Raw genomic sequence first — 23,835 nt, 5'->3', positions numbered from 1 at the left:
TCCTGTTCTTGTGCCCCCTTTCTGACCAAAATAAAGACTTTATAAAGTGGTACCTTTTTGTATTCAAATCTTGATAATGGTACACGGGGGCGGGCTCTCTGGTGTCAGTCTGCCTCCTGTCGCTTTAGGCCGTCCCCATCGCGCAATTTCAAAGAGGTGACGTGAGGTAAGCTGGCCAGCGCTTGTGCAGAATGGTGGAGGCGGCGGTGAAAGCACGAGATTATGGGCGGGTACTTGCTGATGAAAATCACAGCGCCGCCTATAATCTTGCGCCTACGCAACACGTCACCAGTGGTCACACTGTGCACATTGCACAGTCCCGCTAGAGTGGCACGGCGCATGCGCGAGACCTCGGACGCACTGGGCGGCCTCCTGAGGCATGAAATTGCACGATGGGAGACTGCCTAAAGCGGCAGGAGGCAGACTAATGGACACCAGAGAGCCCGCCCCCGTGTACCATTATCAAGATTTGAATACAAAAAGGTACCACTTTATAAAAGTCTTTATTTTGGTCAGAAAGTGGGCAAAAGAACAGCAGGAACCTTGTTAGAATCCAGCCCAGGAGCTGCAGAGGGGGAATCTTTTAGGTTTAGTGCAAAATTTCTGATAGGTTCCCTTTAATGAAGCTAGAGCATCTAACGCGTTGGCAAATGCAGGGAATGTATGTAATGTTGGACAAATGTAATATTGTAGGCTTGCCTCGTTCTGAGGAAACAATACATTTTAAAAAAATTAATCACAGAAAAGTAAGGGTTTGTTTAGTTTCCTGTAGTAGGCCTATGTAACCGAATTATTTAAAGGGAACCTGTCAGCAGAAATTTCTTCAGCGCTCTATTGGGAGACCCAGACGATTGGGGTATAGCTACTGCCCTCTGGAGGCCACACAAAGCACTACATTAAAAGTGCAAGGCCCCTCCCCCTCTGGCTATACCCCCCCCCGTGGTATCACGGGTTCTCCAGTTTTAGCTTTGTGTGCGAAGGAGGTCAGACATTCCATGCATAGCTCCACAGATTTTAGTCAGCAGTAGCTGCTGACTATTTCGGATGGAAGAAAAGAGGACACATATAGTGTCCCCAGCATGCTCCCTTCTCACCCCTGGATGGTGTTGTAAGGTTGAGGTACCTATTGCTGGTACAGGGCTGGAGCCTGACATGCTGTTTTCCTTCCACATCCCCTGGTAGGGCTCTGTGGAAGTGGGATCCTGCCGGCCTCTCAGCTCTGACGCCGGGCTCCATCCACAGACCCATTAGAACCTGATGGAGACGGAGCAGGAGTACGATCAGGGACAGGCCCTGCATCATACAGGTACTCTGTGTCCCCGGCAGGCACAGACACACTCCGGGCTGGCTGGGTGTTGTAGTGCGCCGGGGACCGCAACGTTGGAGTTAGTGTCCCTACAGATTACTGGGGGATTTTTTGTGTATGGGAACGCAGCGCCGACCCCCTCTGGACCGGGCGGCGCTGCTGTGACTTGTGGTGCGCCGGGGATCCGCCGTCCGCGCTTTTACGGCGGCGGCGGTTATAAATTGAGTCCCTGGCTTTTTGGGCCTAGGACGCCGGCAGCTCCGATTCGTTCCCGCCCCCACCCTGTCATTCAGGGTAGGGGAGAGACGCTGTTCGCTAGCAGCGACGAGGGCTGGAGCCTGATTTACATGCTCCAGCCCTCACACTAGGCACAGAGGGAAGCAGGCTTCCCGCTCTTAGCCAGGAACGCCCAGGGCCCGCCCCCCTTCTCTCTCAGGACGCCGGCAGCCATTACATGCAGTCTGGCTGGAGGAAGGACGCAAGGCTCTGGGAGACCTGGACTAGGGGCTATCTGGCGACCACACACCCGCTTTTTAAGCGGGCGGTAAGCGATTTTTCTGTGCTGGTCCCTCTAGTGCCTCATGGTGTATCGGTGTACTGTGTAGGATATAGAGATATTGTATTTCTTGCACTGTGAGGTCGCTTCTGGCTGCATCTCCCAGATCCCTCTGTGGAAGCAACAACATGCCATCCTCAAAACGCAAGGCTGCCAAGGCTAGGGCTGTGTATACTGCGTGTGCTGCATGTCGGGCTAATCTACCAGCAGGCTCCGATGACCCCCATTGTGTGCAATGCTCCGACCCGGTGCTGCTTCGCCAGCCGGAGTCAGGAGGGAGAGTGACCCAGGCTGAGACGCCTGTAAGTCCTGCCCCGGTGACAGGGACAGACTTTGCAGTTTTTGCTGATAATATGTCTGTCTCTATGGCAAAAATCCTTGAAACCTTGCAATCTATGCATGGGGCTCAGTCTTTGGGCACGGCGAGGCCTCTGTCCTCAGGTCCCCCTCACTTGGAATTAATCCAGCCCACAGGGGGGTCCCCGGCTTCACAGGCCGAGGATTATGACTCAGATGATAGCCCCAGCCACCATAAGCGAGCTCGCTGGGAAAGACCCTCGACGTCATCACACTGCTCAGGGTCTCAGCGCAATCAGTCTCCCTGTGATGTGTCTGATGAGAGTGATCAGGAATCCATTCCTGGAACCCCTCTCAACCTGGATACCCCTGATGGGGATGCCATGGTAAACGACCTTATCTCAGCCATCAATAGGCTGTTGGATATTTCTCCCCCAGCCCCTTCAGCAGAAGAGGCGGCTGCGGAGCAGGAGAAGTTTCGTTTCCTTTATCCCAAGCGTAAATTGAGTGCTTTGTTGGATCACGCTGACTTCAGAGAATCAATCCAGAAGCACGACGCTCACCCAGAAAGGCGTTTCTCTAAACGATCTAAAGATACGCGTTTCCCTTTCCCCCCTGAGGTGGTCAAGCGCTGGACACAGTGTCCAAAGGTAGACCCCCCGATTTCCAAACTCGCAGCTAGGTCCATAGTTGCAGTGGAGGATGGCGCTTCACTTAAAGATGCCAATGACAGACAGATGGACCTTTGGTTAAAATCTGTCTATGAAGCTATCGGCGCGTCGTTTGCTCCGGCATTCGCAGCCGTATGGGCACTCCAGGCTATTTCAGCTGGCTTAGCAAAAGTGGATGCTATCATACATCCAGCAGTGCCGCAAGTGGCGCACCTTACCACGCAGATGTCGGCGTTTGCGTCTTACGCTATCAATGCGGTCCTAGAATCTACCAGTCGCACCTCAATGGCGTCCGCCAATTCGGTAGTTTTGCGCAGAGCATTGTGGTTAAAGGACTGGAAAGCAGATGCTGGTTCCAAAAAATGTTTAACCAGTTTGCCTTTATCTAGAGATAGACTGTTTGGCGAGCCATTGGCTGATATCATTAAGCAGTCTAAGGGTAAAGACTCCTCTTTACCACAACCCACAGTCCTTTCGAGGTTCGGGCAAGACACCATTTACCTCGTCCAAAGGGACTCAGAGGACGCAAAGAAACTCAGATTCGTGGCGGGCTCACACGTGCCCCAAGAAAGCAAATAAAGGTACCGCTTCCAAAGCGGCTACCTCATGACTTCCAGCCCCCTCCCTACGCATCGCCGGTCGGGGGCAGGCTCTCCCGCTTTTCCGGCATTTTGATGTCACAGGTCAAAGACCGGTGGGTGACGGACATTTTGTCTCGCGGGTACAGAATCGAGTTCAATTCTCGTCCTCCAGCTCGGTTCTTCAGAACCTCCCCACATCCAGACCGAGCAGATGCTCTGCTGCAGGCGGTGGGCTCCCTAAGAGCGGAAGGAGTGGTGATCCCAGTCCCTCCTCAGGAACAAGGGCAAGGGTTTTACTCCAATCTCTTTGTGGTTCCAAAAAAGGACGGCTCGTTCCGTCCTGTTCTGGACCTAAAACGGCTCAACAAACATGTGCACGCCAGGAAGTTCCGGATGGAAACCCTGCGTTCTGTCATTGCCTCAATGTCCAGAGGAGACTTCCTTGCCTCAATAGACATCAAAGATGCTTATCTCCACGTGCCAATTGCTACAGAACATCAACGTTTTCTACGTTTTGTGATAGGAGACGACCATTTTCAGTTCGTAGCTCTGCCATTTGGTCTGGCAACAGCCCCACGGGTCTTCACCAAGGTCATGGCGGCGGTGGTAGCAGTCTTGCACTCTCAGGGACACTCGGTGATCCCTTACCTAGACGATTTATTGGTCAAAGCTCCCTCTCAAGAGGCATGTCAGCACAGCCTGAATGCTACGCTGGAGACCCTACAGTCTTTCGGATGGATCATCAACTTTCCAAAGTCGATCCTATCACCGACTCAATCACTAACGTATCTTGGCATGGAGTTTCATACTCTAGCAGCGATAGTGAAGCTTCCGCTGAACAAGCAGCGGTCACTACAGACAGGGGTGCAATCTCTTCTGCAGGGCCAGTTGCATCCCTTGCGGCGCCTCATGCATTTCCTAGGGAAGATGGTGGCAGCCATGGAAGCAGTTCCCTTTGCGCAGTTTCATCTGCGCCCACTTCAATGGGACATTCTCCGCCAATGGGACGGGAAGTCAACGTCCCTGGACAGGAAAGTCTCGCTTTCCCAGACGGCCAAGGACTCCCTACAATGGTGGCTCCTTCCCACCTCATTGTCTCAGGGAAGATCCTTCCTGCCCCCATCCTGGGCAGTAGTCACGACAGATGCGAGTCTGTCAGGGTGGGGAGCAGTATTTCTCCACCACAGGGCTCAGGGGACGTGGACTCCGCAGGAGTCCACCCTTCAGATCAATGTTCTGGAGATCAGAGCAGTGTATCTTGCTCTACTGGCCTTCCAACAGTGGCTGGAAGGAAAGCAGATCCGAATCCAATCGGACAACTCCACAGCGGTGGCATACATCAACCACCAAGGAGGGACGCGCAGTCGGCAAGCCTTCCAAGAAGTCCGGCGCATTCTAATGTGGGTGGAGGACAGAGCATCCACCATATCCGCGGTTCACATCCCAGGCGTAGAAAACTGGGAAGCAGACTTCCTCAGTCGCCAGGGCATGGACGCAGGGGAATGGTCCCTTCACCCGGACGTGTTTCAGGAAATCTGTCGCCGCTGGGGAGTGCCGGACGTCGACCTAATGGCATCCCGGCACAACAACAAGGTCCCGGCATTCATGGCGAGGTCGCGCGATCAAAGAGCTCTGGCGGCAGACGCCTTGGTTCAAGATTGGTCGCAGTTTCAGCTCCCATATGTGTTTCCGCCTCTGGCGCTCTTGCCCAGAGTGCTACGCAAGATCAGATCCGAGTGCAGCCGCATCATACTCGTCGCTCCAGACTGGCCGAGGAGGTCGTGGTATCCGGATCTGTGGCATCTCACCATCGGTCGACCGTGGTCACTGCCAGACCGACCAGACTTACTGTCCCAAGGGCCGTTTTTCCATCAGAATTCTGCGGCCCTGAACCTGACTGTGTGGCCATTGAGTCCTGGATCCTAGCATCTGCAGGATTATCTCAAGGAGTCGTTGCCACAATGAGGCAAGCTAGAAAGTCGAATTCGGCTAAGATCTACCACAGAACGTGGAAGATTTTCTTATCCTGGTGCTCTGCTCAGGGAGTGTCTCCCTGGCCATTTGCATTGCCCAAGTTTCTTTCCTTCCTGCAATCGGGGTTAGAAAAGGGCTTGTCGCTCAGCTCCCTTAAAGGGCAAGTTTCGGCACTATCCGTGTTTTTTCAGAAGCGTCTAGCACGTCTTTCTAAGGTGCGCACGTTCATGCAGGGGGTCTGTCATATTGTGCCCCCGTACAAGCGGCCGTTAGATCCATGGGATCTGAACAGGGTACTAGTTGCTCTCCAGAAGCCGCCCTTCGAGCCTCTGAAGGAAGTTTCCTTTTCTCGGCTGTCACAGAAAGTGGCGTTTCTTGTTGCGATCACATCGCTTCGGCGAGTGTCTGAGCTGGCAGCTCTGTCATCCAAGGCTCCCTTCCTGGTGTTCCACCAGGACAAGGTAGTGCTGCGCCCTATTCCGGAGTTTCTCCATAAGGTCGTATCCTCTTTTCATCTTAATCAGGATATATCCTTGCCTTCTTTTTGTCCTCATCCGGTTCACCGGTATGAAAAGGACTTACGTTTGCTAGATCTGGTGAGAGCACTCAGAATCTACATTTCCCGCACGGCGCCCATGCGCCGTGCCGATGCACTTTTTGTCCTTGTCGCTGGTCCGCGCAAGGGGTTGCAGGCTTCTAAAGCCACCCTGGCTCGATGGATCAAAGAACCAATTCTAGAGGCCTACCGTTCTGCGGGGCTTCCGGTTCCTTCAGGGCTAAAAGCCCACTCAACCAGAGCCGTGGGTGCGTCCTGGGCATTACGTCACCAGGCTTCGGCTCAACAGGTGTGCCAGGCAGCTACCTGGTCCAGTCTGCACACTTTCACCAAGCATTATCAGGTGCATACCTATGCTTCGGCGGATGCCAGCTTAGGTAGAAGAGTCCTGCAGGCGGCAGTGACACCCCCGTAGGGGAGGGCTGTTTTGCAGCTCTAACATGAGGTATTTCTTTACCCACCCAGGGACAGCTTTTGGACGTCCCAATCGTCTGGGTCTCCCAATAGAGCGCTGAAGAAGGGAATTTTGTTACTTACCGTAAATTCCTTTTCTTCTAGCTCTTATTGGGAGACCCAGCACCCGCCCTGTTGTCCTTCGGGATGTTTTTTTGTTGTTTGCGGGTACACATGTTGTTCATGTTGAACGGTTTTTCAGTTCTCCGATGTTGTTCGGAGTTAATTTGTTTAAACCAGTTATTGGCTTCCTCCTTCTTGCTTTGGCACTAAAACTGGAGAACCCGTGATACCACGGGGGGGGTATAGCCAGAGGGGGAGGGGCCTTGCACTTTTAATGTAGTGCTTTGTGTGGCCTCCAGAGGGCAGTAGCTATACCCCAATCGTCTGGGTCTCCCAATAAGAGCTAGAAGAAAAGGAATTTACGGTAAGTAACAAAATTCCCTTCTTCACCCAAAACCTAAAAGATTCCCCCTCTGCAGCTCCTGGGCTGCATTCTAGAACGGTCCCTATTATTGTGCCCCATGTGAGACCAAAATAAAGACTTTATAAAGTGGTACCTTTTTGTATTCAGATAGTGTAAATGTGACACAGGGGCGGGCTCTCTGGTGTCCGTTATTCTGGTCCTGTATGCCGCCGCCATCACTCATTTCCATAGCTGATGCACTGCCCACTGCTCCAGCCATCCCCGCGCATGCCCAGTGCCAGTCTCACGGGACTGAGCAGTGTGACCGCTGGTGACGTGTGCGCAGGCAAGTGATTATGGGCGGGGCTGTGATTTTTATCAGCTAGTACCCGCCCTTAATCTCGTGAGCGCGCAAACCTCACCAGCGGTCACACTGTGCTCAGGGTAGTGCTAGACTGTATGGGCGGCTTCCAGGGATGACGTCCCTTTAGTCACGTGATAGGGGCGTGTTCAAAATGCTATCACGTGACAAAAGGGACGTCATCCCTGGAAGCAGCCCATACAATCTAGCTGCCCTGAGCACAGTGTGACCGCTGGTGAGGTTTGCGCGCTCACGAGATTATGGGCGGGTACTTGCTAACAATCACAGCCCCGCCCATAATCTCTTGCCTGTGCACACGTCACCAGCGGTCACACTGCTCAGTCCCATGAGACTGGCACTGGGCATGCGCGGGGATGGCTGGAGCAGTGGGCGGTGCATCAGCTATGGAAAAGAGCGATGGGGGGGGCGGCATACAGGACCGGGGGGCAGAATAACAAACGCCAGAGAGCCCGCCCCTGTGTCACATTTACAGAATCTGAATACAAAAAGGTACCACTTTATAAAGTCTTTATTTTGGTCTCACATGGGGCACAATAATAACAGGGACCTTTCTAGAATGCAGCCCAGGAGCTGCAGAGGGGGAATCTTTTAGGTTTTGGGCGAAATTTCTGCTGACAGGTTCCCTTTAATGATGGCTTCATCCGGTGGTGCTTGACCTTACTAACAGATTCCTTTTTAAACTCACTGTATATAGACATGCATGTCTGAAATTAATAAACACCTTTACATCTTCAGTCTGCTGCATTTCTGATCAGTTTAGTCATGTGCAAATGAGACATTAAAGGGATCTCACCAGGTTCTTATCATGTAATCTGAGAGCAGCAGAGACACAGATTCCAACAATGTCATAGTGAGTGCTGCAGTTTTGTTCATATCCTGTGGTGCAGATCTGGCTGTTCTGATTACTGATCCGTGATTGTGCACAGTATGCATAGACAGCTTCAAATTAGTGGGGGTCATGAATATGGTGTACAGAAGGACAGTGTGTTTACTGGTCCTCTAGTGGACAGCTGATCTTGTCACTAGGACTAGCAAAAATATGTACAGCAGTACTCTGAAAAGCTGAAGTAAATATTAAATATAGGAATTTCTTTGTCGCTCCATTGGGAGACCCAGACAATTGGGGGTGTATAGCTTCTGCCTCCGGAGGCCACACAAAGTATTACACTTTAAAAAGTGTAACCCCTCCCCTCTGCCTATACACCCTCCCGTGCATCACGGGCTCCTCAGTTTTATGCTTTGTGTTGAAGGAGGCACACATTCACTCAAGCTCCCATTTTAGTCAGCAGCAGCTGCTGATTGTATCGGATGGAAGAAAAGAGGGCCCCCGGCATGCTCCCTTCTCACCCCACTAAGTCGGCGGTGCTGTTAAGGTTGAGGTACCCATTGCGGGTACAAAGGCTGGAGCCACATGCTGTTTTCCTTCCCCATCCCTTAGAGGCTCTGGGAGAAGTGGGATCCTATCCGGTCACCATTCACTGGGACCGGGTTCCCTCCGCAGCCCCTGGGGGAATCTGCCGGACAGGAGACTTGGTATCATCAGGGACAAGGCCCTGCATCTAAAGGTACTCTGTGTCCCCTTAGGGACGGTGCATGGAGCGCCTGTGTCACAGACCCTGCAGCGGCTGCTGTTTTTTTGTGACGACCGGGACTACCGCGCCGACCGTGCCTGTTTGCCGGCCGCGTTATTAACTTTAGTCCCCGGCTTCATGCGGCCTAGTACCATAACTCCCGCCCCCAGGCCTGCCAGTCAGGGGTAAGGGCGGGACTGTCGACTGGACGTCGGCAGTGAGGGCTGGAGCATACTTAGGTGTTCCCCCCTCACTGATCACTGTGGGGCACCAGATTACCGCACTTTATTAGTCGCCGCCCACGGCTCCCTCCTCCCCTGAGAGCTCCGGCAGCCATTTTTACAATCACTTCTGCCGGTGGAGGATTTCAGAACGAGCTCTGCAGCTCTGGGAGGCCCAAGGCAGGGAATCTGGTGGACACACAACCGCTTTGGGCGGTCGGTAAGCCACAGCGGTTACCCGGTGCTGGTCCCCCTGGGGTGCCGAAGTGTGTGTGTGTGTATGTATGTATGTATGTGTGTATACATTTTCTCTGTTCGGCCGCACTGTTTTGCTTTTGGCTATATACCCTCAGTGATCACTCTCCGAGGAGACAACAGCATGTCGTCCGCAAAGAGCAAGGGTGCCAAGACACAGGGTTATTTTGCAACCTGTACCTCTTGTGCGGCTATGTTACCTGCAGGTTCCACCTACCCTCACTTTGAGCAATGCTCGGCCCCTGTTGCACTCGCTCAGCCGGAGCCTCGGGCACTGGTGGGACCCTCTGCTCAGGTAGAACCCCCTGCTTCCACTGTCCAGGTGGCAGGGACAGAGTTTACAGTTTTGGCTGAGAAACTGAGTCGCTTTCACAATCCATGGCTCAGTCTATGGACAGATGGTCTGCTAAGATACTAGAAGCCTTGCAGTCCAGACCGGTCCTTACACAGGCCTCGGGCACTGTAAGTTCATCGCCCCCAGGCCCCTCTTGGTCTGCACAGCAGCGTGCTCCTGGGGTGACACCTAGGTCTCACGGGGAGGACTCCGACACAGACCGCAGTCCCAGACCGGCTAAGCGGGCTCGCTGGGAACCTTCCCCGACTTCATCACACTGTTCGGGGTCTCAACTTGAGGACTCTCTGGAGGATGAAGCGGAGGTCGCAGCTCAGGGCTCTGACCCTGACGTTGCTCTCAATCTTGATACACCGGAAGGGGACGCCATAGTAAATGACCTTATAGCGTCCATCAACCAGGTGTTAGATCTATCTCCCCCGCCTCCACCTGTAGAGGAGTCTGCTTCTCAACAGGAGAAACACCAGTTCAGGTTTCCCAAACGTACACGGAGTGCGTTTTTCGATCACTCTTAACTTCAGAGATGCTGTCCAGAAGCACAGAGCATTTCCGGACAAGCGCTTTTCTAAGCGTCTTAATGACACACGTTACCCCTTCCCCGCTGACGTAGTTAAGGGTTGGGCTCAATGTCCCAAGGTGGATCCTCCAGTCTCTAGACTGGCGGCTAGATCCGTAGTATCAGTGGCAGATGGTTCATCGCTCAAGGATGCCACTGACAGGCAGAACTCCTGATGAAATCCATCTATGAAGCCACAGGCGCGTCTTTTGCCCCAGCCTTTGCAGCAGTGTGGGCACTCCAAGCTATCTCAGCTTGTCTGTCTGAGATTAATGCGGTCACACGTACCTCTGCTCCGCAAGTTGCGTCTTTGACTTCTCAGGCGTCGGTATTTTCGTCCTACGCCATGAACGCAGTCCTGGACTCTGCGAGCCGTACAGCGGTAGCGTCCGCCAATTCGGTGGCAGTCCGCAGGGCCATGTGGCTACGCGAATGGAAGGCAGATTCTGCTTCCAAGAAGTTCTTAACCGGTTTGCCATTTTCTGGCGACCGTTTGTTTGGCGAGCGATTGGATGAAATTATTAAGCAATCCAAGGGAAAGGACTCGTCCTTACCCCAGTCCAAACCAAACAGACCTCAGCAACGAAAAATTCAATCGAGGTTTCGGTCCTTTCGGCCCTCAGCCAGGTCCCAATCATCCACGTCCAACAGGCCACAGAAGGGCCAGAGGAACTCTGATGCATGGCGGTCTAAGTCACGTCCTCCAAAGACCGCCGGAGGCACAGTCTCCAAGGCGGCCTCCTCATGACTTTCGGCCTCCCCAAACCGCATCCTCGGTCGGTGGCAGGCTCTCCCGCTTTTGCGACGCCTGGTGGCCACATGTCCAAGACCGATGGGTAAGAGACATTCTGTCTCACGGTTACAGGATAGAGCTCAGCTCTCGTCCTCCGACTCGTTTCTTCAGAACATCCCCGCCCCCCGAGCGAGCCGATGCACTTTTTCAGGCGGTGAACACTCTGAAGACAGGAGTTGTGATCCCCCGTTCCCCTTCAAGAACGTGGTCACGGTTTTTACTCCAACTTGTTCGTGGTGCCAAAAAAGGACGGATCATTCCGTCCCGTTCTGGACCTCAAACTGCTCAACAGACACGTGAGAACCAGACGGTTTCGGATGGAATCTCTCCGCTCTGTCATCGCTTCGATGTCCCAAGGAGACTTCCTAGCATCAATCGACATCAGGGATGCTTATCTCCATGTGCCGATTGCACCGGAGCATCAACGCTTCCTGCGTTTCGCCATCGGGGACGAACACCTTCAGTTTGTGGCACTGCCTGACCATTGCTCTGGAGACTCTCCAGAGGTTCGGGTGGATCATCAATTTCCCAAAGTCAAAATTGACACCGACCCAATCACTGACTTACCTCGGGATGGAGTTTCATACTCTCTCAGCGATAGTCAAGCTTCCGCTGGACAAACAGCGTTCGCTGCAGACAGGGGTGCACTCTCTTCTTCGGGCCCAGTCACACCCCTTGCGGCGCCTCATGCACTTCCTAGGGAAGATGGTGGCAGCAATGGAGGCAGTTCCCTTTGCGCAGTTTCATCTGCGTCCACTTCAATGGGACATTCTCCGCAAATGGGACAGGAGGTCGACGTCCCTAGACAGGAACGTATCTCTTTCACTGGCAACCAAAACCTCTCTTTAGTGGTGGCTTCTTCCCACTTCTTTGTCGAGGGGAAAATCCTTCCTGCCCCCATCCTGGGCTGTGGTCACGACGGACGCGAGCCTGTCAGGGTGGGGAGCGGTTTTTCTCCACCACAGGGCTCAGGGAACCTGGACTCCGACAGAGTCCTCCCTTCAGATCAATGTTCTGGAGATAAGGGCAGTGTATCTAGCCCTAAAGGCGTTCCATCGGTGGCTGGAGGGCAGGCAGATCCGCATACAGTCGGACAACGCCACGGCGGTCGCGTACATCAACCACCAGGGCGGCACACGCAGTCGTCAAGCCTTCCAAGAAGTTCGGCGGATTCTGCTGTGGGCGGAGGCCACAGCCTCCACCATCTCCGCAGTTCACATCCCGGGCGTAGAAAACTGGGAAGCAGACTTTCTCAGTCGCCAGAGCATGGACGCAGGGGAATGGTCTCTTCACCCGGACGTGTTTCAAGAGATCTGTCGCCGCTGGGGAGCGCCGGACGTCGACCTCATGGCGTCTCGGCACAACAACAAAGTCCCGGCATTCATGGCACGGTCTCAAGATCACAGAGCTCTGGCGGCGGATGCATTAGTTCAGGATTGGTCGCAGTTTCGACTGCCTTATGTATTTCCTCCTCTGGCACTGCTGCCCAGAGTGTTACGCAAGATCAGGTCCGACTGCCGCCGCGCCATCCTCGTCGCTCCAGACTGGCCGAGGAGGTCGTGGTACCCGGATCTGTGGCACCTCACGGTGGGTCAACCGTGGGCACTCCCAGACCGACCAGACTTGCTGTCTCAAGGGCCATTTTTCCATCTGAATTCTGCGGCCCTCAACCTGACTGTGTGGCCATTGAGTCCTGGCTCCTAGCGTCCTCAGGGTTATCTCAAGATGTCATCGCCACTGACAGGCCAGGAAACAAACGTCCGCCAAGATCTATCACAGGACTTGGAGGATCTTCTTATCCTGGTGCTCTGATCAGGGTTTTACTCCCTGGCCGTTTGCCTTGCCCACTTTTCTTTCATTCCTGCAATCCGGAATGGACAAGGGTTTGTCTCTCGGCTCTCTCAAGGGACAAGTATCGGCGCTTTCCGTGTTTATTCAAAAGCGCCTAGCCAGGCTTCCGCAGGTCCGCACGTTCCTGCAGGGAGTTTGCCACATAGTCCCACCTTACAAGAGGCCGCTGGAACCATGGGATCTTAACAGAGTGCTAAAGGCTCTTCAGAAACCACCTTTCGAGCCACTGCGGGATGTCTCTATCACGTCTTTCGCAGAAGGTGGCCTTTCTAGTGGCAGTTACATCACTCCGGAGAGTGTCTGAGCTTGCAGCGCTGTCATGCAAAGCCCCCTTCCTGGTTTTTCACCAGGATAAGGTGGTTCTGCGTCCGGTCCCTGAATTTCTTCCTAAGGTGGTATCCCCTTTTCATCTCAATCAGGATATCTCTTTACCTTCTTTTTGCCCTCATCCAGTTCACCAATGTGAAAAGGATTTGCATTTGTTAGATCTGGTGAGAGCACTCCGGCTCTACGTGTCTCGCACGGCGCCCCTGCGCCGTTCTGATACGCTCTTTGTCCTTGTCGCTGGCCAGCGTAAGGCGTCGCAGGCTTCCAAGTCAACCTTGGCTCGGTGGATCAAGGAACCGATTCTTGAAGCCTACCGTTCTTCTGGGCTTCCGCTCCCTTCAGGGCTGAAAGCCCATTCTACCAGAGCTGTGGGTGCATCCTGGGCATTGCGGCACCAGGCTACGGCTCAGCAGGTGTCAAGCGGCTACCTGGTCGAGTCTGCACACTTTCACGAAACACTATCAGGTGCATACCTATGCTTCGGCAGATGCCAGCCTAGGTAGGCGAGTCCTTCAGGCGGCGGTTGCCCACCTGTAAGAGGGGGCCGTTTTTTCGGCTTTTTATCGAGGTATTCTTTTACCCACCCAGGGACTGCTTTTGGACGTCCCAATTGTCTGGGTCTCCCAATGGAGCGACAAAGAAGGGAATTTTGTTTACTTACCGTAAATTCCTTTTCTTCTAGCTCCTATTGGGAGACCCAGCACCCGCCCCTGTGCCCTTCGGGCTGGTTGTTCTTTTGTGTACACATGTTGTTCATGTTGAATTGTTCTTTTGGTTCATGGTTCAGTTCTCCGAACATCCTTCGGATTGAATTTGCCTTAGACCAATTTATAAGTTTCCTCCTTCCTGCTTTAGCCCCAAAACTGAGGAGCCCGTGATGCACGGGAGGGTGTATAGGCAGAGGGGAGGGGTTACACTTTTTAAAGTGTAATACTTTGTGTGGCCTCCGGAGGCAGAAGCTATACACCCCCAATTGTCTGGGTCTCCCAATAGGAGCTAGAAGAAAAGGAATTTATGGTAAGTAAACAAAATTCCCTTCTTTGGCACTGCAATTGGGAAAATGAGAATTTTGGTTTACAAATTGGCCAATTCATGTAAGCCCGACAGCCAATGACAAGGCGTACCTTTGTCGGGACCTACAAAAAAGGAATCCAGCACGACATCCAATGGATAAAAATCTTCCTTGTCGGGACCTACCTGCCCTTTTTTTTTTTTTTTTTTTTTTTTTAACCCAGAGCATGGGGGTGTATTAGGGTAGAGTCCCAACAAAGAGGTACACCTTGTACCTGTCAAGCTTACACAAATTGGCCAGTTTGTAACCAATCTCATTTTTCCCAATAGCAGTAATGCAGAGCCAAAATTCCTATGTCATGTTTGTTTAGCTTTTCTCAGTGCTGCTGTGCATATTTGTAACTTTGAATTTTCAGCTTGAACCTGTTCCCACCTAGTGGATGTACTGTCAGTGTTGGAGGACTAGCAAACCTGTTGCCATGAAGTTAACCCCACCCCCACTGCTGACTGTGGGAAGGGCTTTGTAGAGCTCAGTATGCAGAGAACTGCTGGATCTGCAGCAGGACAGTGTCTAAAAACATTTGCAGCAATCAGTGATGTAACACATTGCTGTAATTGGGGTCTCTGCCCATTCATCATGCTGTTCAGATGGGGAAGTAACCTGCTGACAGATTCTTTTTCCTGACCAGAACCGTCTGTCAGTTTTCCTTACCTGATGTCAGTGAGATGTTTTATGGACACATTCCCTTTAAATTCTGATATGGGAAGATCTATAGATTTCAGCAGTTTAGTCTCCCATATCCCCACAGGACATTACCAGTAATGATTTTTGACCTAATGTTGTATGGCCCTTTCTAAATTTAACTTTATTATTTTTTTTTTTTATTTTCTTCGCTAGGCTTTGGATGGAAAGCCAATCAAGGTTGAACAAGCAATTAAGCCTTCTTTCGGAGCCGGAGCAGACGGTAGGAGAGGTACCCTTCCACCTAAAAGTAGAGGCCCACCCAGAGGTCTAAGAGGGTCTAGAGGAGGTAATTGTGGGCTAGAATAGTACAGCCATGGCATCTATGCTGTATGTGTACTAGATGCTCACCCCTCCACACCAGGCTGGCTAGTTCCTGTTCGTTACTCATTATAACGGGAAAAATAAAGCCCCCCCCCCCCAGGCCTCATTAATCTTTCTGGGGTCTGTTAGGTTTGGGAGAAACACTCAGCCATATTTCATGTAGGTGTATCTTTAATATATGTGGCCTTTTATATTTTCTTGTTTAAAGGGTTTGCCCACTACTTGTACAGACCAGTGTCAGTCCCTATATTTTCCACATGTACAATAGCGGCTATACACCTGTGGTGTGAGCGCTTTTCCAGCAATATCGGCGAATGCTTACTTGGCATTGTCATGCAAAGTCTGCAGCGACCGCTTCTTTCAGACAAAAAGCATGGAAGAATTGATGTCCTTTGCATTTGAAAGGAAGTGCAGATAGCAATATATCTGTTATAGTGCCCACATCGGAGAGGAGTAAATCTGTTAATGTAAATTAAAAAGATTGAGAAGGGTTGTCAGAGTAATGGCCGCCCCCTTAAACCGCTATCACCTTCCATGTGATCCAGTAGCCACAATGCTCTACTGAATCTAACCTGGAGCTCAGTTGAATACCACATTGATAAATGGTGGCTTATCTACTTGAAACGCATTGGTTTTAGCTTTTCTGGATTAAAGAGAAGGGGTCACCTGATGTGTTCTGCCCAAACCGTGGACAGCATGCCGTATAGTAGTCTCTGAAACACTCCATTGTCTCAGACAGAATGCTTTATTAAAGATGGCAGGCTTTTCCCAGTGTTTCTAGAGTGGAGTCTCTCCCATAGCAGGAGACCTGTCAGTAACCTCAATTTCTGTCTGAAGTCAGGGAAAGTACCTGGCTATTCTCCATTATGTGCCCCTTCTTGCTGGATGTTTTAAAGTGTTCTCAAAAATCTGAGAATTTCCTAAAAAAAAAAAACCCTGCATCCAGTTGTGCAGCCAGACTGACTCATGCTAGCCATGGTTTGTGCAGCATAAATCAGGTGACAAGTTCCCATTAAATGTGCTTCTATAAGGTCATGCTGGTTAAATGCAGACTTATTTCAGCACTCAACTCTAGTCTAAGTTTGGGACCACATTTATAGCTGCAGGGACTCGGGTGAAATACCCAGGTCTGCTTCCAAAGTAGTACAGTGGGTTGTGTGGCATTGCACTTGTGTCTAGGAGCATGCAAGTCTTGATTCTGATATCACTTTGTTGAAAGGGAAGATCAAAAGCTGCGAAGATATCAAAGTTCAGAACTTGGAATGTAATAACCATGAACCAAAGCACTTGACCTAATCAAACCTGAAATGGACAGAGCAGGACTTGGAATTGGAGACCTAAGATAAATTAATACATTATATAGTGCTATTCCATAGCACTTTACATACATTAGCAACTCTGTCCCTATTGGGGCTCACAATCTAAGGTCCCTAACTGTTTTTGGAGTGTGGGAGGAAACCCACGCAAACACGGGGAGAACATACAAACTCCTTGCAGATGGTGTCCTTTGTGGGAATTGACCCCAAGACCCCAGAGCTGCAAGACTGCAGTGCTAACCACTGAGCCACTGTGATGCACTAAATCCAGACATTCCAATCAAATGCACATTGGGTCTACTATTTGGGCAATGCTAAACGAAAATTGAACAAAAACTAAAGATGGCAAAAAGAACAAACTAATCAATTTGAAGGACAAATAAAGTTATAGATCATGAAACAAGGATCACCAAGCTAGAACTTGCCGACTTTGGACACATACAAAGAGAACAATTACTGGAAGACATGATGGTCAGAAGAATAGAAGGAAAAAGCAAAGAGGAAGACAAGCAAGCTAATGGCTTGACGCAATCAAGAAAACTGTGGAGACGATTGTGGACCTTTCTACGCTGCACAAGATCAATCTGTACAGAGCACTTACCAATCAAGTTGCTATGGCTCAATATCAAGCTGAATACTAGTAACGTTTAGATACAGACATAACCCAGCACTCAACACTAGTTCATTTGCTGTTGTAAATGTGGTCCCAAACTAGTGACTGAAATATCCAGTCTGCTTCCAAAGTAAAACAGGCTGAGAGGAGCAAGCAACCCATGGACTGTTCTCACTAGTACAATGTGCCCATATAACTTTATTTTTTTTTTTCTATAGGTGGTTCATCAAGAGGACAGATGCCTATGAAAAGAGGTCCACCGCCCAGGAGTGGAGGTCCACCACCGAAGAGATCGGCACCGTCTGGTCCTGTTCGCAGCGGTGGTATGGATAATTTGTTTGCTTGAATGTAAAGTCGTAGTCAAGTTTTAAAACTGACATTGTTTTTCATAACTTGCTGCCTCAGTAACCATAGACACATGACTAAAAGATCAAATCACTAAAGTACAAATATCTGCATTTCTTTAGTTTTTAAAGTTTTGACATCAATTTTACATAAAGGTTCAATATTTAGTGACCTTTTTATTTTGAGACTTCTATTCACCCCGACCAGTTGGCTATCAGCTCCTGGGCCAAATCTTGACTGAGAACCAATTCTTATCACAGGTTGGAGTTTCATGATGTCCTTGTCTGTCCGTCCCCCCCCCCCACCTTTTGAGGATTTAGTTATGTTCTCTGGGATTCCCTAAAGTTTTGTTCAGTGAGCCATTTAGTTTTCACTTTTGTCTTCACATGGTTTCCATGCTGCAAAAAGCATTAGGTTGTTGACTATTTAAACATTTGATAGCCTATCTTTAGGATAAGTCATTGATGTGTGATCGGCTAGGATCACACTGCACCCCCCCCCCCTGTCAATCAGCTGCTTTCAGTGGCGGCAGCAGGTGGCCAGAAATACTTTGTTCTGGAGCTGCTTAGATTTGATAGTGGTCAGGACTGTGTACTGTACATATGCCACCCATTAAAATCAATAAGAGGCGGTTGTGCAATGCCTGCTCACAATCACAGCAGTTCTGCAACTGAGCATTTCAGTCCACGTGCTGTTGCTGACACCGAAATCTGCTGATCAGCAGGGGTGCCAGGTGCCTGACCCCAGCCGATCAGACATTGATGACCTATCTTAAGTGGACAACCTTATAATCATCAGATTACTCTTGAATTGTTGGGAGAAGATGCCCTTGGAGGAGGTTTGGATGCAATTTGTCATCAGTTTTCTTAAATGTTAGCCCCCTTTATGTATGAAAATCCACCCCCCCATGACCAATTGCGGTGATGTCCATAGTAAAGAATCCTGGACACATGGCAGCACTCTCCTTCTGTTCTCCAATCGTTATTCTAGGTGTCCAAAACAGTCTGAAGGAAGGTTCCTCAGAGAAAATAACTTGACCACAGTACTTTTATAGTCCAATTCCTCTACTTTCTGCAAAATGTCAGTCTCCTTGATTTTCTTGGTGTGGCTTATTTGCACCAGGTCATCTTTTGCCTGTGCTGATGCACTGACAACTACCTGCTGGGTTCTTGTGGGGGTGGCTTTCATCCATGTAGGGGGCTCACTCTCAATTTGGCCTAAGAACATGGCCATGAATATAGAATGGGATCTAAAAAAAATTTCTCACAATCATCCAAGAGCAATTTAGTGATTAACAATGCATTTTCCATCAAGATGGAGATGGTCACATAGGAAAAGTGAAAACAGGAGCAATGTCTCAACTAAGTAACCATAGACGCATCTAACTTAAAGATCTGAACACCAAAGCAACAATCTTTGATTTGAGCACCAAAACTTGTCACTCCACTCTTGGATATGACCGTACACATTCCTTTTTTTTTTTTTTTTTTTGCAGTGTTGACTAAATGTTTTTTTTTTTCCTCGTAGCTCCACTATCACGTGAAAGGGATGGATATGGAGGACCTCCTCGCAGAGACCCAATGTCCTCTCGTAGAGATGTGTACATGTCACCAAGAGATGATGGCTACAGTGGTAAAGACCGTTATGACAGGTAAGAGGGGGGCTTGTTATACTTGGATTAGTAACCGATGATATTTCACCTCAGCTAATGAGACTTGTTGTTAGTTACTCTGGCAGGGATTATGGAAGCTCCAGAGACTCGCGAGATTACGCACCGCCCCCAAGAGACTATGCGTATCGGGACTACGGCCACTCAAGCTCACGTGACGATTACGGCTCCAGAGGATATGGGTATGTTTACATTGGTTAACAGTAAAAACTGGCTATTGCTTCATCTAATAACAAGTATCAGCAGTGAGAAAGGGAATAATACATAACTTTTATTAGAATTATTAGAAAAATTGCGTAGTGCTGCAATTTATAAATTAATTTTTTGTGCAAAAAAATGAAACAATACTCATGTCCAAGAGGACCAACAAAGATAGCGTTGGAGCCCCCCCGGTGGTGTCCGTCAATGATAGACCATAATCACCAGATGGACATTGAGGGGCTTCGACGCCAAATCAGTGTCCAAGATTCATAGACACTGTGAATTGATGACTACTATGAGCCGGATAAATGGGGCAACAACCTATAATCCTATTAGTCAGGTTAGGGTCATGGGAGGATATATTCCAGTGGGAACCAAGCCCCCCAATAGGACTCACCAATGTAATATACAATATGGGGTTATTAAATCCCCCAAAAAACAAGCTTTTCATACATGTAAGCACCAATTACCAACCATAACCTAACAGAAATCTAACAAAAATCCATCCAAGATCACAGTGGTGTTTCTTGGATTTAATTCAGAGTATAATCACGGCAGTAAACATATAGGTATAATTATTGCCTCTTGCTTATAATGACCGGCTCATTTATACATCATGCAATTATAAATAGAGAAATGGAATGGTCTCACCCAGTTGTAGGTGCAGGTCAGTAGTTAGAAGGGGGTCATCAGGATAGATGAATCGGGTGGCTGTCCATAGCCGGGCAGGAGCTCTCTCCCTGGCAGGAACTAGCTGAACCCTCAAGCCCCATTAGCTCCAGCCCTTACAAGGACCGTCCCAAACTGACCCTGATTAAATTAGCCCTAAAGATTCATCACCATGGAACCTCCCGACGCGTTTCCTCCGCCAGGATTCATCAGGGGAGATACTGTAGGTGAAGGGCTCAAGATGCAGGTATAGAGACCCCAAAATACAAGTGGTCAGACTCTAGAGTCTGACCACTTGTATTTTGGGGTCTCTATACCTGCATCTTGAGCCCTTCACCTACAGTATCTCCCCTGATGAATCCTGGCGGAGGAAACGCGTCGGGAGGTTCCATGGTGATGAATCTTTAGGGCTAATTTAATCAGGGTCAGTTTGGGACGGTCCTTGTAAGGGCTGGAGCTAATGGGGCTTGAGGGTTCAGCTAGTTCCTGCCAGGGAGAGAGCTCCTGCCCGGCTATGGACAGCCACCCGATTCATCTATCCTGATGACCCCCTTCTAACTACTGACCTGCACCTACAACTGGGTGAGACCATTCCATTTCTCTATTTATAATTGCATGATGTATAAATGAGCCGGTCATTATAAGCAAGAGGCAATAATTATACCTATATGTTTACTGCCGTGATTATACTCTGAATTAAATCCAAGAAACACCACTGTGATCTTGGATGGATTTTTGTTAGATTTCTGTTAGGTTATGGTTGGTAATTGGTGCTTACATGTATGAAAAGCTTGTTTTTTGGGGGATTTAATAACCCCATATTGTATATTACATTGGTGAGTCCTATTGGGGGGCTTGGTTCCCACTGGAATATATCCTCCCATGACCCTAACCTGACTAATAGGATTATAGGTTGTTGCCCCATTTATCCGGCTCATAGTAGTCATCAATTCACAGTGTCTATGAATCTTGGACACTGATTTGGCGTCGAAGCCCCTCAATGTCCATCTGGTGATTATGGTCTATCATTGACGGACACCACCGGGGGGGCTCCAACGCTATCTTTGTTGGTCCTCTTGGACATGAGTATTGTTTCATTTTTTTGCACAAAAAATTAATTTATAAATTGCAGCACTACGCAATTTTTCTAATAATTCTAATAAAAGTTATGTATTATTCCCTTTCTCACTGCTGATACTTATCTTAATTTTGAGAGGTAATTTGGGAACGGCTTCTCATCACCTGTTTCTATACTGCTGGTATTTGTTCATCTAATAACACCGCAATTTCATAAATGGAACAATTGGTTGTCTTTCCGTTTTTAAATAGTGTTATCAAATAACTTCGTAGATTCATATATAAAGAATGTGATTGGAAAATTAATGTAACGTCACCATTTCCCCTCCCCAACCCCCTTATTTTTGTTTACTGTTGAGAACTTGTCAATGTGATGGAATACTTGACACATTTTATTAAAAATTAATGGATTAAAAAAAAATAAATTGGCTATAAAAAGCGCATATAGGGTTTTACCAGGATAACAGTAAGGGTTAATGAAAACCACTCACCTGGGGTGGTTGTGTGACACACCAGTATTAAAGCATGTATCAGCTGCTGCAGACTCCACGTGACCAAGGCAGAAGCAAGAAAAAAAACAAGGATTAAGTGGAAAAGCGTCCGCTGCTGTGACAAGTTATTCCAAATAAGAGCAATTTAGGGTGGTATATTCTATGCGTTTCGGAGAACCCCCTCCATCAGGAGAAGGATGGTGGATTTCCTGATGGAGAGGGCGTTATCTCTGAAACGCATAGAATATACCACCCTGCATTGCGCTTATTTGGAATTAACTCTTTATTGGCACAGCAGCGTGGACGTTTTTCCACTTATTGTTTTGGTGTTTTTTTGTTACATTAACAGATATATATTTTATGATATATTCTGTATATTATGTATTGTATTATATATTATAATTCTTCTTCACTTTGTTTAGGGATCGTGATGGCTACGGAGCTCGTGATAGAGATTATTCTGACCATCCTAGTGGCGGTTCATACAGAGACTCATATGAGCCTTACGGTAAGATGTCATTTTGCACATTGCTCTGTTTTTTCAGGATACATAATTGCCCCATGCTGAAGATAAACTATAAAAGAACAAAGAAATACTAGTCTATTTTGGGGCAGACAAATTATACTCTCCCATACATGGAAGCCCAATATGCTCTACAGCAAGATTAAAAAAAAAATAAAATAAATCTGAGTGAAGCAAACACAACTCCATGGATAACATGTGGCAGAATCTGCAATCTAAGCTGCAGCTCTGGAGATCAGTGCCCAGATGAGATGATTTTTATGTGCCTGTTACGGTTATATTCGACCATAGGTAATTCACATTCAGTCCTTTTTTCAGTAGAATATCCTGAACAAGACACAATTCCAAATCAACTGCTAAAAAAAAAATAAAATTACAAGCAAACGTAAATAAGCTGCAAATATCAAATTGCTGTGTGATATGTAACTTAAAGTATTGCCCTATTGCCTGACCATTGACCCTGCAGGTAACTCACGTAGTGCCCCACCTGCAAGAGGCCCCCCTCCATCATATGGTGGCAGCAGTCGCTATGACGATTACAGCAGCTCTCGGGATGGCTACGGAGGCAGAGACAGTTACTCCAGCAGCAGAAACGATCTCTACTCAAGCGGACGTGACCGAGTTGGCAGACAGGAACGTGGCATGCCACCACCAATGGATAGAGGCTATCCACCTCCACGTGATTCTTACAGCAGCTCAAGTCGCGGCGTCCCCCGAGGTGGTGGGCGAGGGGGAAGCAGGTCTGATAGAGGAGGCGGCAGAAGTCGATATTAAAGTAAAATAACAACGTAAATCATGGACCAAAGACATTTTATTGAATGACACGTGGCATATGCTTTTGCCTTTACCACCAGCGGACGACCTATAAAGGAGTTTGTTTGGTTTTTATTTATCTTTACTTTTTTTTTTAACCTGTAATTTTTTTTTTTATTTTTCCCTCCTCCCATGAATCTTCATTAGAGGAAGTTGAATTGCTTAACCTTCACATTCTGTTAGCCTTTCTGAAATGTACAATGTGTAGTAAGTTGTGTATTAGTGTTTGTATTTTTTTTTTTTTTTTTTCTTCCAACAAGTAAAAGATCCAGTGAAACTCCCCCATCTCGGCTTATTTCATACTTTCCCTCCCATAACTGAGCGCACACACGAGAATATTTATTTATTCATTTATATAGCGCTATTAATTCCACAGCGCTTTACATACATTGGCAACACTGTCCCCATTGGGGCTCACAATCTAAATTTACCTATCAGTTATCAGTATGTTTTTTGACCCTGGAGGAAACCCACGCAAAACACAGGGAGAACATACAAACTCCTTGCAGATGTTGTCCTTGGTGGGATTTGATCCCAGGACCCCAGCGCTTGCAAGACTGCAGTGCTAACCACTGAGCCACCATACAGTGCTAACCACTGAGCCACCATGCCACCGAGTTGCAATGGAAACTACAAAATACGAATTAATGCAACTTGTCTATATAATTGTTAATGAGTGCTGCTAACATGACAACCCCAACTCTCCAAACGTATGTCAAATGGGTTTTTAACGGATCATAAGATACACACTAAGCCTGGATAATGCATACCCAGCTCGCCAACAGTTGTCAAACAAAAAAATGGACTCCTTGCACACCCACCATAATGAATTTGATACACGGTTAACAAAATAGTCCAATCATTCAAAGAAGCTTCCAAACCAAATGTTACTTTTACTGTTTCAATGTGTTTGCAAATCTGTAGTGTCACTTT

The 23,835-nt window shown here is 48.7% G+C and overlaps 1 protein-coding gene across 2 annotated transcripts in view; it reads left to right on the top strand.

The window, feature by feature from the left end:
- RBMX (RNA binding motif protein X-linked) overlaps positions 1 to 23,182 on the top strand; it is a 29,422-nt gene extending 6,240 nt beyond the window's left edge. Inside the window, exons 4-9 of one of the 2 annotated variants that reach the window (XM_075323764.1) lie at positions 15,018 to 15,093; positions 17,333 to 17,437; positions 18,987 to 19,110; positions 19,185 to 19,310; positions 21,989 to 22,074; positions 22,556 to 23,182. In XM_075323764.1, the coding sequence (XP_075179879.1) occupies positions 15,018 to 15,093; positions 17,333 to 17,437; positions 18,987 to 19,110; positions 19,185 to 19,310; positions 21,989 to 22,074; positions 22,556 to 22,863 (825 nt within the window). In that variant the 3' untranslated portion in view covers positions 22,864 to 23,182. Of the gene's footprint in view, positions 1 to 15,017; positions 15,151 to 17,332; positions 17,438 to 18,986; positions 19,111 to 19,184; positions 19,311 to 21,988; positions 22,075 to 22,555 lie in introns of both variants that reach the window. The other variant, XM_075323763.1, reaches the window with a different exon arrangement.
- Positions 23,183 to 23,835: the final 653 nt, after the last annotated feature.

Source organism: Anomaloglossus baeobatrachus, chromosome 9 (assembly GCF_048569485.1).
Source record: "Anomaloglossus baeobatrachus isolate aAnoBae1 chromosome 9, aAnoBae1.hap1, whole genome shotgun sequence".
Lineage (NCBI taxonomy): Eukaryota > Metazoa > Chordata > Amphibia > Anura > Aromobatidae > Anomaloglossus > Anomaloglossus baeobatrachus.
This window is presented reverse-complemented; position numbering and strand designations above follow the sequence as displayed.